The sequence below is a fragment of the Orcinus orca genome, chromosome 7 (genome assembly GCF_937001465.1).
Source record: "Orcinus orca chromosome 7, mOrcOrc1.1, whole genome shotgun sequence".
Classification (NCBI taxonomy): domain Eukaryota; kingdom Metazoa; phylum Chordata; class Mammalia; order Artiodactyla; family Delphinidae; genus Orcinus; species Orcinus orca.
This window is the reverse complement of record NC_064565.1, coordinates 113,324,225-113,339,824: the sequence shown is the minus strand read 5'-3', so window position 1 is coordinate 113,339,824 and position 15,600 is coordinate 113,324,225. Positions and strand designations below refer to the sequence as shown.

General features: G+C 62.2%; 2 protein-coding genes across 4 annotated transcripts; both read right to left on the bottom strand.

Moving 5' to 3' along the window:
• Positions 1-2,542: 2,542 nt before the first annotated feature.
• On the bottom strand, positions 2,543-9,544 carry CHRND (cholinergic receptor nicotinic delta subunit). 3 transcript variants are annotated; one of them, XM_004262589.3, is made up of 12 exons: positions 9,437-9,544; positions 9,053-9,198; positions 8,594-8,638; positions 8,085-8,194; positions 7,762-7,917; positions 7,435-7,544; positions 6,457-6,657; positions 5,276-5,387; positions 5,083-5,197; positions 4,026-4,230; positions 3,818-3,936; positions 2,543-3,142 (listed from the first exon to the last, which is right to left on the bottom strand). In XM_004262589.3, exons 1-12 carry the CDS (start codon positions 9,486-9,488, stop codon positions 2,960-2,962), a joined length of 1,554 nt encoding a protein of 517 aa, XP_004262637.1. In that variant the 5' UTR covers positions 9,489-9,544; the 3' UTR covers positions 2,543-2,959. The 3 variants fall into 3 exon arrangements, with proteins under 3 accessions (XP_004262637.1, XP_033278985.1, XP_004262638.1); XM_033423094.2 differs by having other exon boundaries at positions 9,053-9,207; positions 9,437-9,488; XM_004262590.2 differs by lacking the exon at positions 8,594-8,638.
• Positions 9,545-10,158: 614 nt separating this feature from the next.
• PRSS56 (serine protease 56) lies at positions 10,159-15,245 on the bottom strand. The gene is made up of 13 exons (XM_012532955.3): positions 15,146-15,245; positions 14,391-14,498; positions 13,920-13,973; positions 13,614-13,803; positions 13,148-13,247; positions 12,901-13,060; positions 12,518-12,660; positions 12,109-12,271; positions 11,734-11,910; positions 11,484-11,648; positions 11,342-11,404; positions 10,857-10,963; positions 10,159-10,507 (listed from the first exon to the last, which is right to left on the bottom strand). The coding sequence occupies exons 1-13, from the start codon at positions 15,243-15,245 to the stop codon at positions 10,310-10,312; spliced, it is 1,728 nt and encodes a 575-aa protein (XP_012388409.1). The 3' UTR covers positions 10,159-10,309.
• Between the last annotated feature and the right edge of the window lie 355 nt (positions 15,246-15,600).

The window sequence follows — 15,600 nt, the reverse complement described above, 5'->3', positions numbered from 1 at the left end:
GGGGGTGGGGCATCTCTGAGGAGTGGCAGTTTCAGCCCTGGAATGGTTAAGGGGGGAAGTATGGGACCCATTAAGAGAGGGGCCCCCAACCCTCGGGCCTCGGACCGGTAGCTGTCCGCGCGCTGTTAGGAACCAAGGCCGCACAGCAGGAGGTGAGCAGCAAGTGAGCGAAGCGTCATCTGCCGCTCCCCATCGCTCCCCATTGCCCCCCATCGCCCCCCATTGCCCCCCATCGCCCCCCCATCGCTCCCCATCGCCCCCATCGCTCCCCATCGCCCCCATCGCTCCCCATCGCTCCCCAGCACCCCCCATCGCCCCCCATCGCCCCCCATCGCCCCCCATCGCTCCCCATCGCCCCCATCGCTCCCCATCGCCCCCCATCGCCCCCCATCGCTCCCCATCGCTCCCCATGGCCCCCCATGGCCCCCCATCGCTCCCCATGGCCCCCCATCGTTCCCCATCGCCCCCCATCGCTCCCCATCGCCCCCCATCGCTCACATCACCGCCTGAACCATGCCACCCCACGCAGCCACTGGTCCGTAGGGTGGACCAGTCCTGACAGCACCCTGGGGCTGGAGTGCTGGGGAAGTGGGTGCTGTCGGGGGACCCACTGTAACCCTGGTAACCTGCTCAAGAGGCGCCCTTGGTCTAGTGGGGCACTGGGGGTTGTCTTCTCTGGAAGGTTTACAGCCACCTGAGCAGGCTTGACACACTGAGGCCTCACTATTTGACTGTGTAAAATCTGCTGCCAACAGCGCCACCATGTGGCTAAGAAAAGCAACGACAGTGGTTGAGGGATCAGATCTGGGCCCTCTTGTCTCTGGGCACGAGAAAGGGACACCCCAGAGTTGGCGAAAAATTCCAGGGAAGACCCAGACTGCCTGCTCATCTGAAGGGTGTAAGTCTAAGCTAGTTTTCCTATTCAGAGGGGAAAAAATTAAATATTTGTACCTTGAATTTTCAGAAGGTTCATATTGGAAAGCAGGAGTAAGTAGGGTCAGTTTTGGTTTTAAATGGTTTATCTTTCTTCAGTTCCATGGGAAGGCCAAACATTTTGCCTTCTATATACCTGAGCTCATGAGGTCACTGATTCCCTCTGAGGGACGTGGGTTCAGCTGGGACACTCAAGCCTGCATATCAAGGAGGTGAAGAATCAGGTCCTCCAACCTGCTCCAGTCCCCTGTCAGTCACCACGCCAGGCTTGGATGCAGGAGGCCCTTGTGAGGGCCCTAAGGGCCTGTCCTCAGTGACTGAGGCCCACAAATGAGGAATGAGATAAAGAACCACCCCTAAAATTTGCAGGACACATGTAACTACCTTTACTCCTACTAGCAAATTTGATCTTCAAGATGCCTCATGAGCTGGACTTATCCACACTTTGCAGATGAGAAAACTGAAGCTGAGAGATGACGGGTGGTTCGCCCAAGGTCACACTGCTAGTGTAACAAACCACCCCAAAGCTTTGTCTCTTAACATGACAAATGTTTAATATCTCACACAGTTTCTGAGGGTCAGGAATCCAGGAGCAGCTTAGCTGGGTGGCTCTGGCTCAGAGCCTTTTATGGGGCTGTGATCTCATCTGAAGGCTCCACTGTGGCTGAAGGAGCCACTTCAGCTGGAGGATCCATTTCCAAGGTCACTCACAAGGCTGTTGGCCGGAGGCCTCAGTTACCTGCCATCTGGACCTCTCCACAGGGCTGCGCATCATGCCCCTGGCTTCCCCAAAGTCAGAGAGCCAACTAAGAGTGAACGAGGGAGGGAGAGCAAGAGAGAGAGAAAGAGGGTGGCTGCAATGTCTTTTACGACCTGATCTTGGAAGTGACACACTGTCACTTCTGCCTCCTTCTATCGGTCACACAGACCAATCTTGGTACCGTGTGGGAGGGTATGAATGCCAGGAGGTGTGGCTCACTGGGGCCACCTTGGAGGTGGGCTACCACACAGAACCACATCCTCTGGCTCCTGCAACCTCAGCCCTTGGCCTTTGGGATAGCAGTGGCGGGGGCTCCCTTTGGGGTGGAGTTGCCAGATTTAGCCAATTAAAATACAGGATTCCCAGTTAAATTTGAATTTCAGGTAAACAATGAATCATTTTTTAGTATAAGTATGTCCCAAGTCTTGTCTGGTAACCCTATTTTGGGGAAGAGGAGTAGGTGCTCAAGGGGACAAGCCTGGGGGGATGGCCGAGTTCTGGGGCTTTAGGATGGTGCGTGTGACCTGAGGTTGACAGGCTGACCTCTGGCCTCTGTGGATGCTGAACCTGACCCTTCCACCCCCATCCTCAGCTTCTCAGGGGGACCTAGACAGAGTGGCCAAGGCAGAAAGGGCTGGGGAAGGCCATTCTGCAATCCTGATGCTCCCAAACCTGCCAAAGGACTCCTTCCCTAGTGAGCCTGGAGAGAGAGGCATCCCCACCCTCGGCTCCAGGTGGGGCCTCAGAGGCCCAAGACTAAGGAGTTGGCAGAAGGAGGCGGCTGGAGGAGCTGGGAAGTAAAGGCCCAGGATCCCACCTGTTCCACCCTCACCTGAGGGAGAGGGAGGCAAGAAGATGTCTCTGTCTTTCTGACCCCTCACAGAGGGGTCCCAAGAGGCCAGCCTGAGTGGCATCCTCCCTGGTCCCTGAGCCAGCCCTCTGCCTCCCCACAAATCGTCCTGCCCCACCCCCAGCCGATGTCCACTCTCAGCCCTTCTGCGGTGGCTCCTGGCTTTATTTGCAAAGGAACCACTGTTGAGAATTAGGGCTTCCCCCTCCCTCCCTTGACCTCAGCTCGTCTCTGCCCCAGCCTGGCAGGACCAACTGGGCTCAAAGTCTCAGGGCTGGGAATCAGTCTGCCCAGGAAGAGCTGGTTGTTTCGCAGACACCCCTGTCCACACAGCTATCCACCGCACCCCCTGTACCTCCCTTTCAGGCCAGCTGCCTCCCCTGGCTGTTGGGCCAGGCGGGGAGGGCACGCCCACTCTAGATGAAGCGCTTATCCTGCTCCCGGTAGGAGAAGGGGTCCCCAGGGAAGGGCTGAGGTGGAGGCTGGTTGTAGGCGCCCTGCAGGAAGATCCAGGCTGTGCCCACCACCATGATGGGTGTCACCACAAACAGGCAGAGTCGGTCCACTGTGCGGGCTATCCGATTCCAGCAGTCCTTCTCCTGGGGGCAAGGGTGACAGAGACAGAGACAGTGGGGTAGGAAGGGCCCTCAAACCACATACTCATACCCCAAGCTGGGGCCCACGGCCTCGGCGTATCTGTGGGGCCTGCCTCGGGCTTGCAGCAGATGGGATGTGCTGTCATGTCCCCAGCAAGGGCCCAGGCCCACCTCCAGCCACAGGCGGGGCTGGTCGTTCTGTCTGTCCAGGAGACAGAGAGCAGGCCCACAGACTCCCTCCCAGCCTCTCTGCCACTAGCCTATATGTGAACTAGGAAAATATGCCCCTTTGTCAGGGGAGAATTTTTTAAAGTTGTGTGGTACTGAGCAACCCTATAGGGCCGCCTTCTAAATGTCTGGCTTTGTCTGGAGTATCAAGCTGGGAGTTGAGCAGGGACAGAAAGTGATTGGCAGCTGGGAGAAAAAAGGGACCCTAAGGGAGGTCCAGAGTGTGGCCCCAATAGGGCAGAGCTGTGCGCCTGTGTGTATATCTGAGTGTGTGCCTGACCCCGCACACTGCTATGGGATCCCCCTCCCCGAGAGGCCTGGAATCTGCACCCACTGTGAACTCCAACTAAGTCGATAGGTGTCTCTAAGGGGAACTCTGCCCCCTTAAGATATGTGTTCGATCAGTGCACTACCTGAACATCTGTACACAGCAACCCTGTGGCTACTCACCTCATTGTAATTGTTCTGGTCCTTCATGTGGTTGACGATGAAGTTGGCCCCATCCACAGCTGGCTTCAGCTCACTGAAGAGCTCCTGCTGGGCCTGCTCAGAGCCTACTGGGGGCCGACCTGTGGACACCAGGCCAGAGGTGGGCATGGGGCCTGCCCTCACCCCATCTCCCATGGATGGGCTGAACGCCAAGCCATTAGGGACCCACGTGCGGTGGTGAGGCGCCGGGCCAGCCCATGACGCTCTGACTGCTTCTCAAACATGAGGTCACTTCGGGACTTCAGCGAGAAGTACTCCTCTGCCTTGGAGATGTAGCCCAGGGAGCTGCTCCTCCGGACCAGGGTCCCAGGGCTGGGCCCATCCTCTGCCGGACGGGACATGTGCAGGACCTCAGGCAGTGTCTCCAGGAAGAGCTATGGCAGGTCAGAGGGGCCATTTTACAAACGTGGGTCACCTTCACACATCCAAACATTTGTGACTCCATTCCTGGCTTGCCACAAAGTGCTTGCCAGTCTGATGCTGTCATTTATTCTTCTGATCCCCTACTGATGGACAATTAGGTTGCTTCCAACTCTCTCATTACAGCAGAAGAACTCTGATCCCCTACTGATGGACAATTAGGTTGCTTCCAACTCTCTCATTACAGAGAAGAACTCATTTGTTGAAAATGAATTATATATGAAAAAAAAAAGTAAGAAAAATGCCCCCAACGCAGAGCTAAGACCAGAAAAGTTGCTAAAGTATCCTCAGCTGTCCCCAAACAACCAGGTGGCCCTGCAGAGGACAGGAGGCAAGGACAGTCCCCTTCCTGGGCACCCTGCCCCCACATTGCTCACCTTCCTTTGAATCAAGGTATAACAAACACACAGTAGACTCAACAAATCTTAAGTATGTAGCTAGGTGAAATTTTACAGATGCATTCAGCTGTGTAAACACCTCTCAGATAAGATAAGAACTGTATGTCAAAAATGTTCTCTCCTGCCTCACCCCCATCAATTCCTACCCACACCCAGAGGGAACCACCATCCTGACTCCTAGCACTGAAGATTGGTTTTGCCTGTCCTTGAACTTCACAGAAAGGAAATCTTGCAGTCTCTTTAGCATCGGGCTTCTTTTATGTAATATTCAGCCTGGGGCGTGGAGAACAGCAGGGCCACTTTTGCTGCCGGGTAGCACCCCCTGTTGTGGGTACCGCTGCGGCTTCACCCATCTCCCTGCAGAGAGGCACGTGGACGACCTCCAGCTTTTGGCTACTGAGCCCTCACCTTCTTGACTCCCTCAGAGAGCATGTGGGTGCTGGGCGTGCGGAAGTGGATGTTGAGTACGATGACACAGATCACCACGACCATGGTCACCAGCACCATGCCAAAGAGCAGGAACCTGTGGGCACAGGTGCAGCCTGGAGCCCCCGCCCAGGGCGAGGAGTGGCGGGGTGAGGCAGGCAGGGACGGCACTCACTTGCCGATGAGGGGGATGGCCATGGACGTGGCTGGCAGCCTCTTGGAGATAAGCAGCAGGAAGACAGACTGGGCCAGGAGCACCGAGATGGCCATTGACGTCTTCTCGCCACCTGGGGAGCCCATCCTTAGCTGTGACCTCTGGTCCCACGGTGGTCCCTGCACTACTGTTCACAATGCCATGGTGCCCTGGGCTGAGGAGCTGCCCCTTACTGCTAGGTGGCCTTGGGCAAGCAGCCTAACCTCTCTGTGCCTCAGTTTCCTCAACCACTAAGAGCTGGGCGGCCAAAGGGAGAGAGTGTGTGTTAAATTCTCAGACGCTGCCTGCCACTGGGTGAGAGCTCAAGGAACCCCTGCTTTCCTCCTTAGCCAATCCCCTGCCACTCAGCCCTGTTAAATCACAGACCTTCTCTGTCCCTCCACCGCACAGAAAGCCCCAGGGCATCCTCACACCCAGATGACATTCCTGCTCTCAGCCCTTTGCTCAGAGACCCCAGCCCAGCACCGCCCTGCTCTTCCCACCTGCGCCCCTCAGCGTGCTGTGCGGTGCTGGCCCCGTTGGTCTTGGGTCCATGGCCCCGCCCCAGCGCTGCTTCTCGGTCTGCAATGCGCCTCGCAGCCAGACTCCAGCTCCTGCCCCACCGCCCCCCAGGCTGCACTCCTAGTCTTGTAGTTTCTACCCTGTCTGTCAGGGTCCGGGGCGGGGTCACATTTGTCTCTGGAACTCACTGTGCCCTGCTCATAGCCAAGTGACCACAGATGGCACGTGTCCTTTTCAACCCAGGTGTGTGTAGATTGCATGCCCCATGCCCTGGCTTCCCAGAGACCTTGTTATCCACCCATTGGCTCAACAGCCAGGCCCACGGTCACACAGTGGTGACCACACAGGCCCGATCTCTGCCCTGACAGAGGGACACTTTTGTAGCTCTCCCTAGGGTCCTTGGGAAGCCCATCATGAGAGGCAGAGGGGAGGTCCAAGAGGGATGGAACCCCCAGGGGTCCTGTCCACTTGGGGGATGTCTGACAGGGTCACCGAGCCCTGCCACTGACAGGCCACGTGCCCCTCGTTCCTGGACCCTGGGCAGGGAGCACCAGGATGGTGACCCCCAGGAGGAAGTGAGGGGCAGGGCGGGGGTGGCCGAGGTCAGGGGCCCTCGGGGAGGGGGCGGGGGCTGGGCTCACAGTCCGCCGGCAGGTAGAAGACCAGGTTGATCATGAAGGAGATGAGCACGCAGGGCACCAGGATGTTGATGACGTAGAAGAGCGGCTTGCGGCGGATGATGAGGTAGAAGGTGACGGCCTGGCGGCCGGGACTGCCCGGTGAGGCACTGGGGTCCACGTTGATCCTGGCCGGCCGGTGCACTATCTCCCACTCCCCGTTCTCTGAGGGTGGCACATGGATGCCTTGGGGTCGGGCCGGGCAAGGGGGCCGGGGGTGGGGGGTGGGCCTGGGGGCAGGTCAGGGGCGGTGGGGGGGGGGTGCTGGGTGGAGTGAGCCAGCCCCAGAGCCACAGCCAGGCCTGTCGGCAGGGGCCTGCGAGGCTTGGGAGTGGGGTGGGGGCACGGACGAGGGTTCACACTCTGTTTCTGGGTATCTTTCCCTGGGGGTTGGGATGGAAGTTTCACTCTACAAGGGGGAAGTTTTCCTCTGGGACCGATTTTTTTTTTTTCTCCTTGGGAAAAATAGAAGCTGAGACCATATGTGGTTCAAATAAGGAGGCTTGGGGATAACAAGGCGGTGAGAGTAAGAACCCTCCTCCCCGTGATGTACCAGCCTTGGGGCCAGTGGGATGTGGGTCTCCTCCGACAGACGGGGGCGAGCGGTAGGGCCTGATCACAGACAGGGGAGGGGGGCGTTGGGAGGGTGCAACATACACACCGTCAGGACGACAGCCAAAGCCCCAGCCATCCCCCGGGCCCTCTGGGGGCAGGAAGGCTAACCGCCCCCTCATCTGTCGGCCACACATCCCCAGGGACCCTGCTCAGACGGGGAAGGGTCTGGCCTGTGTGTGTCTATCTGCACGTCTGTGTCCCTGTGTGTCCACGTCCTAGGTGTGTGTATGCACGCGTGCATCTCTGGGGTGGGGATGTCGGTGTGACTGTATCCGTGGGGGGGAGGGTCTGAGGGGCCAGCCCGCCCAGCAGCTGCGGCTCCCGCACCTGTGAAGCCCTCGGGGTCGATGATGATCCACTCCACGGGGTAGTAGCGGCCGTCTTCCTCGTCCTGCTTCAGGCTCAGGGTGATCTCCTTGGCCGTGTACTTGAGTGAACTGGGGAGGGCAGTGGGCAGAGGGTGGTCCTCAGCCGCTGGCTGGTGCCGCCGATGGGGGAAAGGCTAGCACAGGGGGTTCACGGGTGGAGGGGGCCACGGTGGGGAGGGGAAGCTCAAATCGGGACAGAGCAGGGGCCTCTGCCTGAGCGTGTTTACCTCCCTCAGCCCCTGGCGGGGTGCCCTGGGGGGAGGGGTGGCTGGAGAAGTGGGTGCACCTGAACTTGAGGGAGCAGTTCTGCCAGTCGAAGGGGAAGTAGGTGACGGAGACGGGGCAGGAGGAGCGGAAGATTGCGGGCGGCAGCCAGTACACGTAGCCTGAGGGGTAGATGAGCACGTTGCAGGAGTAGGAAATCTGGAAGGAGCCGTCATTGCTGCGGGACACGGACAAGGGCCACAGTGAGTGCTGGCCAGCTGGGAGTTGGCCGAGCTGGGGGAGGCAGAGGAGGGCGGGCAGTCAGAAGCTTGGGACTGGAGGGGGACGCTCAAGACGAAGGGAGGCAGAGTGGCGGAGGGAAGCCAGGGAGGGCTGCGGCTCAACTTGTTCTCCAGCACTATCTCTGGGAGCCACACCATGTCAGAGGGCAGACGCAGGACGCTGATGTTCCCAAAATCTTCGGCCTCCCACTCCAGCCGGCTGTCTGTCCAGCCCTGGAAGCCCAGAAGAAATGTCAGCAGTGGGCTCTGCTGTTGTCCGGGCTCCCCCATTCCCCCCGCTCCCCGAGCAACCACTTCCCTGGCGGAAGACTGGACAGGGGCTGGGGCTGGGACAAAAGAGGTTGGGTAGCAGACAGTGTCTTCTAATAACATCAAGGTACTGTGACGATCTTCCCTAGGTGACGACCCTAACCCACAGAAGGCGCTATCTGGGCTTGTGGCAGCACCAGCTGACGGGAAGGCGGTCGGGCCTGGGGTTCGTCTGTAGGCAGGACCCAGTCCCTCCCGGAGGACAGTGTCTGAGGCAGGTTGGGGATCCCCAAGCAGAAGCGAGCACAGGCGAACCTGGGCCCTGCACCCTCCCACCCCCAGCTCTGTGCGGGCTGTTCTTACGTGCTCAATCCACACGTTAGTGGTGAGGGTCTCTTCAACTTCTTTCTGTAATCAGACAGGAGGACTGTCCCCCCGGGGCCTGCACCCTTTCACCAGGCACCTACTCTCGGCTGCCACCCAGGGGAAACCATGGCAACGGCCTGCCCCCAGCAGTCAGGAGTGGATGGATAGACCAGGAAGCTGGGTGGGCATATGGCCTCTCACGTGTGTGTCATGGGTGCGCAACGGGGGCACCCAGAACTGAAGCTGGAGGGAAAGGGGCACCCTCGGCCCAAGGCCTGTGGGCAGCATGCAGAGGCATGGAGAGGCCCCGAGCACGTTTCCCAGGGAGAGGAGCTACCAGAGGCCGGGATGGGGCCTGGGCCTTCCTCCACGGCCATCCCAGGCCAGGAGACAGCCAGGCCTCCAGGAAGCTATCCCTGCCACCGTCCCCCAGCCCAGCCAGGAGGAGCCACTCACCAGGGAGATGAGGTTGGAGAGGGTGAGGGCCAGGGTGACCCCCACGGTCTCCTCTTTGTGCGCCGCGGGCCGCAGCTCCTTGTTGTAATGCTTCTCCTCAAACAGGTGCCGGATCAGCCGCTCCTCCTCGTTCAGGCCCCAGCTGCCTGGGGAGGGTCGGGGACAGGGGCCCGGGAGGGACGCCGCCCTGAGGTCCTGCTGGGCGTGGAGCGGGCCCCTGGGCAGTGGCCCCTCCAGGGAGGAATGGCAGTGGGAAGTGGGGAGGTGGGCCTGACGCTGGGAGAGGGAGCCCCACGTAGGAGGGGACGGGAGGGGAGCATGCCGTGGGGGACCTGGGTAGGGGTCCTGGGGGACCCTCCAGGGAGGGGTGATGGTCACTCTTACCACACACGACCAGGGCAGCCAGCAGCCCCAGCGTTAACACGGGCCCCTGCATCCTGTTCCTCTGACTGGGTCTTGGGTCGGCCCCTCCTGTCGGCAGGGCTGGGGAATGCGGGAGGGTGGCCGAGGGGACAGGTGCAGGGTGGGGTGCGGCGCCAAGGGAAGAGGCCGCCGGAAGCGCAATCTGACACCTCGAGGCTCTGTGGCAGGCTGGAGAAACTGGGGCAGGTGATGCGGGCGTGGGGACAGGGACTGGCCAGCTGGGCAGGAGCCCAAGGACACGAGGTGAAGATCCCAGGCTGGGCCTCCCCACCGCTAGTGATGAGGGTGGGGGCCGGGTGGAGAGGCGGGACATCGGGGGCGGCACTGGTCAGCCATGGACAGCAGGGTGGTGACAGGCGGCGGTACTGCCATTTCTTGGGAGGTAGACTGATATGCTGAGATGGGGGGCTCTGGAGCCCCTCTCCAGTGTCTTTGTGACCTCTGTCAACTAACTGCTTCTAGAGGCTGGGCCCTAACCCCAAAGATCCCATGTCCACCCACCCCAGTCCCATCCTAAGAAAGCTCTGGAGTGGTCTCCGTAGATCATAAATAATGTTTATTAAAGCAGTTGTGATCTTCCGATGGTACATCTGGGAAGGTACGTTGGGCCCAGGACCCCTTCCCCCCATGCCCCCGCCCACACCCAACTCTGGCCATGACAGTTTGTCATCATGTTCCCTGGACCCTCTGCAGGCCCTGGGAGCAGTAGTCCTGACCAGGGGCTGCGGGTGGAGACACGGCTCAGGGCCACCTGGCTGGGGGAACCTGAGGGCTGAGTGGGTGGTGCCCCTTCCTCCCCAGCCCTCGGCCCTGCCTTGAAGCCATCCGGGGTCCCTAGGGCTCTGCCTCCGCCAGGGCTGCCAAGCGGAAGGCCTGTAGGGCCTGCACCAGCAACCGGGGAAGGCTTTGTGCCAGCGTGGCTGGCTCCAGACCCACCAGGCCGCCGAAGACCACGTGCCGACCCCCCAGGCCTGCCCAAACCCAGGCTCGGAAGAGCCCAGTCAGTGTCTTGGAGCCCAGGTCTGCCAGGACCTGCAGAGGGAGGAGACAACTCAGGGGCCCACAACCCCCCTCTTGGTCCCCTTCCTCCTCGCCTCCAGAAACTCTCACTCAGACCCAGCCCTTCCCCAGCCCCCTCCCCCAGTCCTGCACACTTTCTGCTCACGTGGACACCCCCCAAGCTCCTTCACTCACACCTCCCCCAACTCCTTCACACCCAGCTAGCACCCAGCTCACACACAGCCACCCTCCCCATCCCCTTCCCCTTGGGCACCACCCACTACCTCCACCCCAGGCTGCTGGGGGAGGGTCTCTCCTGTCTCCCTCCCCGTCAGGCCTTCCAAGGCCACTGCGAAGGAGTCTGGGAGGCCCAGGAACCCACCTCGTGAAAGTCCATGGCCAGGCGCTCGGCGGGGACCTGTAAGATCCAGGCATGGGTGCCCTGGAGGGCAGCCAACTTCTGCCACAGGGGCTCCAGCCCAGGGCAGCCTGCAGGAAGGGGAGAGACTTTGGGAATACGAGGGGACTGACACTAGCATGGAACCGGGGTGGTATTCCCACCAGTGCCTCTGGACACCTCCCAGTGGGCAGATTTCTCCTCCTGCTACAGATGGGGCAGCCGAGGGGCAGCCGAGGCTCAGAGAGGTTAAATGATAGCACAAAGCCCAGCATCTGTTGACACTGATGAGGGCCCAAAGTCACAAGTTCCCCCAAAGAATCATCCGCCCTGCTGCCAGGGAGGGGGAGACCGGGTCTGCCCGCGGGGTGAAACTGCTTCCCAGCTGCAAACCCCGGGAGAATCCCCTGCGGGCCTCGGCCCACCCTTGGCCTACTCCACTGGAGACCGCCGGCAGGGGCCGTCATTACCTTTCGCTTCCCCGCGCTGCTCCGACCTCCGCTTCGGGAACCCAGTGCCTGCCGCCCGCGATCCTGGGGAGCTGCACGGTTAGGGGAACGCCTCGGCCGCGCTGGGGTGGGGCGGGGGCTGGGCTGCGAGCGCTTGGGTTACCTGAGTGCAGCCGCTGCTCGCGGGAGAGGTGCCTGGGAGGATCCCGGAGCGACGGAGCGGGCCGAGCCAGGGCCGGGGCCAGGGGCCGCGCCCCCGGGCGCGGGCCGAACAGCTCTTGGGCGCCCCGCAGTAGCTCCAGTAGGGTGTGCGCCAGCGAGCGCAGCTCTGCGGGCGCGACAAGGGTCCGAGCGGCTGTCAGACGTGGGCCAGACCCTCGGGTCCCCGGCCCAGCCCCAGGAACGGGACTGACCACATCGCCGCCGGCGCTGCAGGCACTGCTGGTGCGCCAGGCGCGCACAGGCGCCCGCGGGCCCCGGGCACAGGTGGGCGTAGAAGGCACAGGGCGGGGCGGCGTCTGCCAGCGGTTCCTCCGACGGGTCCCAAGCCAGAAGCTCCCTGCAGCTGGGCTCGCGGCTGAAGGGGGCGGCTGCGAGGGGCGTCAGGGGCTAGCCTACTCCACCCCCGCTTCCCCTCTTCAGGCCCTATAGCCCCCAAAGCCCTCCGCGGGAGGAGAATAGGCTTTCCCGACGCGGGAGGCTGGGAGCGGGCAGGGTGGAAAGGCGCTCGTCCCAGGGCAGTTTGCCGGGCACTCTGGGGAGGGGGGGAATAGGGACGGGGCGCTCACCGCTCATCTGCTCCTGGAGCCAGTCCTTGAACACAGCCACACGGGTGTAGACCCCAGGCTTCCCTGGCTCCCCGCATCCGTCCCCCCAGGAGGTGACTCCGTACAGGACCTCCCTGGGGCGGGGGCCAGGCTCAGAACAGGTCAGGGGGCCTCCAGAGTCACCCTGTGAGGATCCGAGCCAAGAGAGAGGGCACTGCATCGATCCATGTCACCCTCAATGACAGCCTTATGGCTGGCAGGGTAAAGCAGCTCTGAGCTCTACTGGGGTTACCACTTTTGGACCCATTTTAGAGATGAGGATATAGAGGCTCAGAGAAGTTGAGTGACAGCCTGATTGTAGAAGGAAAGGAGGCCGTCCCGCCCCTGAGAAGTGGCCCACTACTACCCTCCGATCAGTCGGGGCTCATACCTGGCACGAGTCAATGCCGCCAGCCAGGTAGCCGGCACAGAGCATGCTGCTGGGACGCAGCCCTGGCCCCAGGGCCCTTCTGCAGGTGTCGGCGCTGAGCAGGGGTACACGGGCTTCCCTCACCGCCTCAGCCTCAGGCCCATCTACAGGGAAGCAGTGGAAGGGGCTCAGGCCTGGAGGGCAGGGGTCCTGCTTCGAAGGTCTCCCTCCCCCCACTGCCCTCTTGACTCCCCCCCCCCTTTGCGAGATAGGCAGCATTTTGTGAAGACAGCTGGGTGTAGGTCAGAATTCTTACACCCCAGCCTTCCCAAACTCCATCACCCCAGCCCCCCAATCTTCGCACGCACACGCGCGGCTCACCCAGGCCCTGCCCTGCCTAGTACCTTCGAAGAGGGCACCCCAGCCCGCGATGGCGCAGGCGGTGCCTGCGGGGGGCTCCTGGGGCTCTTGGGGCAGGCACACGGGGCGCGCCGCCCCTGTCGGGCTCACCGGCGTCCACAGCTGCACCAGGGCCAGGTCGTTGTGGAAGGTCCGAGGGTCAAACTGGGGAGGGGGTGGCGGCGCAGCGTCAGCGCGGGTGGGGGTGAGGTGCTGTTCCCAACTCTGAGGGCCTGGGGGCTGCCTTCTCACCTTGGGGTGGGGCAAGATGCGGTTCACCGGCACCTCCTCCGCCTGCTCCCCCCGGGGCCCCTCGGCCAGCGCCACCGTCCACAGAAGCTCGTTCGGGGCGCTGCGGGGCGAGCGGCGGGAGACACGCAGCACAAGGATGCAGAGAGGTCCCCTGGAGACCCTGCCCTCCGCCCACAGGCACCACCCAGCGAGCCCGCGCGCCGGGCTGGTTCTCCGCCTGGGGGCAGGGAGGGCGGGCCCGGGAGAAGCCGCGACGCCGAGTGGGGAGAAGGCCCAGGACGGTGAGTCCCCGGAGAATCCGCGCCCCGGCTGGGCGGCCTGGGCGCCTTGAGGTGGGAAAGGGGACGGCCGCCGCCAGGGGGCAGCAGAGACCGGTCCTCGCGCTTGGTGCCCGCCAGCCGACCCCGGAAGAGCTGGACCCCGCACTGGGGATCCGGTCTGGGCAGGGGCCTGGGGCCCGACGTACCCCGCGAAGCAGTGCGCCGCCGTGAGCACCCAGGACGCCGCCACCAGGACGCCGCCGCACAGAGGCTGCCCGCCGAGTTGCAGCCTCACCAGCCAGGGCCAGGCCCCGGGCGGTGCCGCGCTGCCCCCCACAATGCGGCCGTGCGCCCGCGTCACGTTGACAGCGCCCGGGCGCCTCTCGCCACACGGCCCTAGAAAGGCCGAAGCGGCGTCAGGAGGGACGAGTCCCTCTCATCCTCACCACTGAGACCCCTCCAGGGTCCACCCTGCTCTCAGCCCTGCCCGCCTCGAGCCTTTTCAGCCTCACCTGGCTCAGGTGGATCCTGGAGGAGGGGGGCTCGAGGCCCGGGACGCCCAGGTGCTGCTGAGAAACAGACCCCTGAGCCTCACGGATGGCCTTCCACTCTTCTCCAGCCCAGGCTGGGCCCGAGCCCTCCGGCCACCTCACCCGGCACCCCCTGCACACATACCCACCCCCCTTACCCTGCCCGATAGCACTCAGGGTCTGTTTCAGCTGCCATAAACTTCTCACTGCTCAGCAAGTAAGCCCAGACTTATTTGTTCCTGCCCTCCTGCCTTTGCACACGCTGTGCCCGTGCCTGGTGTGCCCTTTCCACTCGAGGAGACCTTCCTGAGCGTCATCTTGGTTGCAGCCTCACCCAGTCTCTGTCCCCAAGAGGGGTCAAGTCTGAAGGGAGGGGGCGGGGTGGACAGGAGAACGGGCCCAGGGTGGTCAGCGCCAGCTCACCCAGGCATGGAGGGGTGTGATTGGCACAACTTCGGCACTCATGCAGCCTGTGCTGGATCTCCATCACCACCCGATTTACTGCCCACTGGGCGCTCCTCTGGGCAGCCTGCAACACTTTCGTCCCCTGGGCTGACAGAGCTGCTAGGACATGGGGCACAAGTCATGCACCGTGGGGGAAGAGCTCCTCCGCCTCGCCCCAGCCCTGTGCCCTGCCTTGGGGGACCCGGTGGGGAAGCAGGTTGGGCTCCAGGAGCCCTGGGACAGAATGGGGAGGTCAGAGAGCCCCACGGTCCCAGGCCCCGGCACACAGAGCGGACGGTCTCAGATTCTCAGCCCGAGGTATCTCTGTAATTTCAGCTGAGCTGGGCTGGAATCTTTGCAAACAGCTTTTCCTTAGAAACCTTGAAAAACAGCACCCCAAAGGTATAGATATTACAGAACTCAGGCTTACTGACACAAAATAACCATGGCCGAGTTGCCCACCTTGGGGTCCAGATAGCCAAGGGGATGCCCCCCTGGGCCCCTTCCTCCCTGCTAAACCCAGAACCTTCTGGAAAGCACGCCTTTGGGCAGTGCCTGCCGGCTCCCCTTCCCCTTCCACCCTCATCCTCCCCTTTCCTCTCCCACCTGTGTCTCAGTGCCTGGCCCCTTCTCCCAGCAGGGTGGGCAGAAAGGGCCAAAGGTCCTTGTGAGTTGGGAGGGCAAGCTCACGTCCCCCTGCCCGAGACCCACTTGCTCTGTGCTCCTCCCACCTCGGCCTCTCCCTCAGAGCAGCCTGGGCTCACCTTGCAGGGTGCTGGGGGGCACGCGCGTGTACAGTGGGTGCCCGTGGGCAGACCGCGGGTCTGGGAGGGGCAGCAGGAGCAGCAGCAAAGCCAGCAGCATGGTGGCCGGGGCACCGGCAAGCGGCCCCGTGCTCTTTCCCCCTCGGGGTTCACCCTCCAGGCGTTATCCTTTGGCGCCTGCCCCTGGGCGCTGAGTTCTTGTTCCTCAAATCATCTGATTCTATTCTTTTACATCAAAATGACTGGCTTCCCTTGGTCTGTTCCTCACCTGGACCTTAACTCCCAGGAGCCCACAGGGGAAATGGGGCTTGGGGGGCTATATAGAGGACAGACTGGGGGGGGACACGGGAGGGGGGCCAGGGTGGGGGGAGGGAACGGGATAGTGGGCTCGACCCTCACCTTTGAAGTCTCATCATCCGGGCTCTGAGGCCCCCCTTCTGTCAAAGGAGCCCTTG

Bases quoted from the DNA above. Each gene is read 5' to 3' on its own strand.
- CHRND (XM_033423094.2), bottom strand. From the start codon at position 9,488: ATGCAGGGGCCCGTGTTAACGCTGGGGCTGCTGGCTGCCCTGGTCGTG. The intron at 9,208-9,436 runs GTAAGAGTGACC...CCTGTCCCCGAC, and splicing joins GGCTGCCCTGGTCGTGTGTG to CCTCCCCAGGCAGCTGGGGC. The intron at 8,639-9,052 runs GTGAGTGGCTCC...GTCTGATTACAG, and splicing joins TCTCCAACCTCATCTCCCTG to AAAGAAGTTGAAGAGACCCT.
- PRSS56 (XM_012532955.3), bottom strand. From the start codon at position 15,245: ATGCTGCTGGCTTTGCTGCTGCTCCTGCTGCCCCTCCCAGACCCGCGG. The intron at 13,974-14,390 runs GTTGTGCCAATC...GTTTCTCAGCAG, and splicing joins CAGGCTGCATGAGTGCCGAA to CACCTGGGCGTCCCGGGCCT. The intron at 10,964-11,341 runs GTAATGACGGCC...CCCTTCCTGCAG, and splicing joins GCAGCGCGGGGAAGCGAAAG to GCTGCCCTGGGCTGGAGCCC.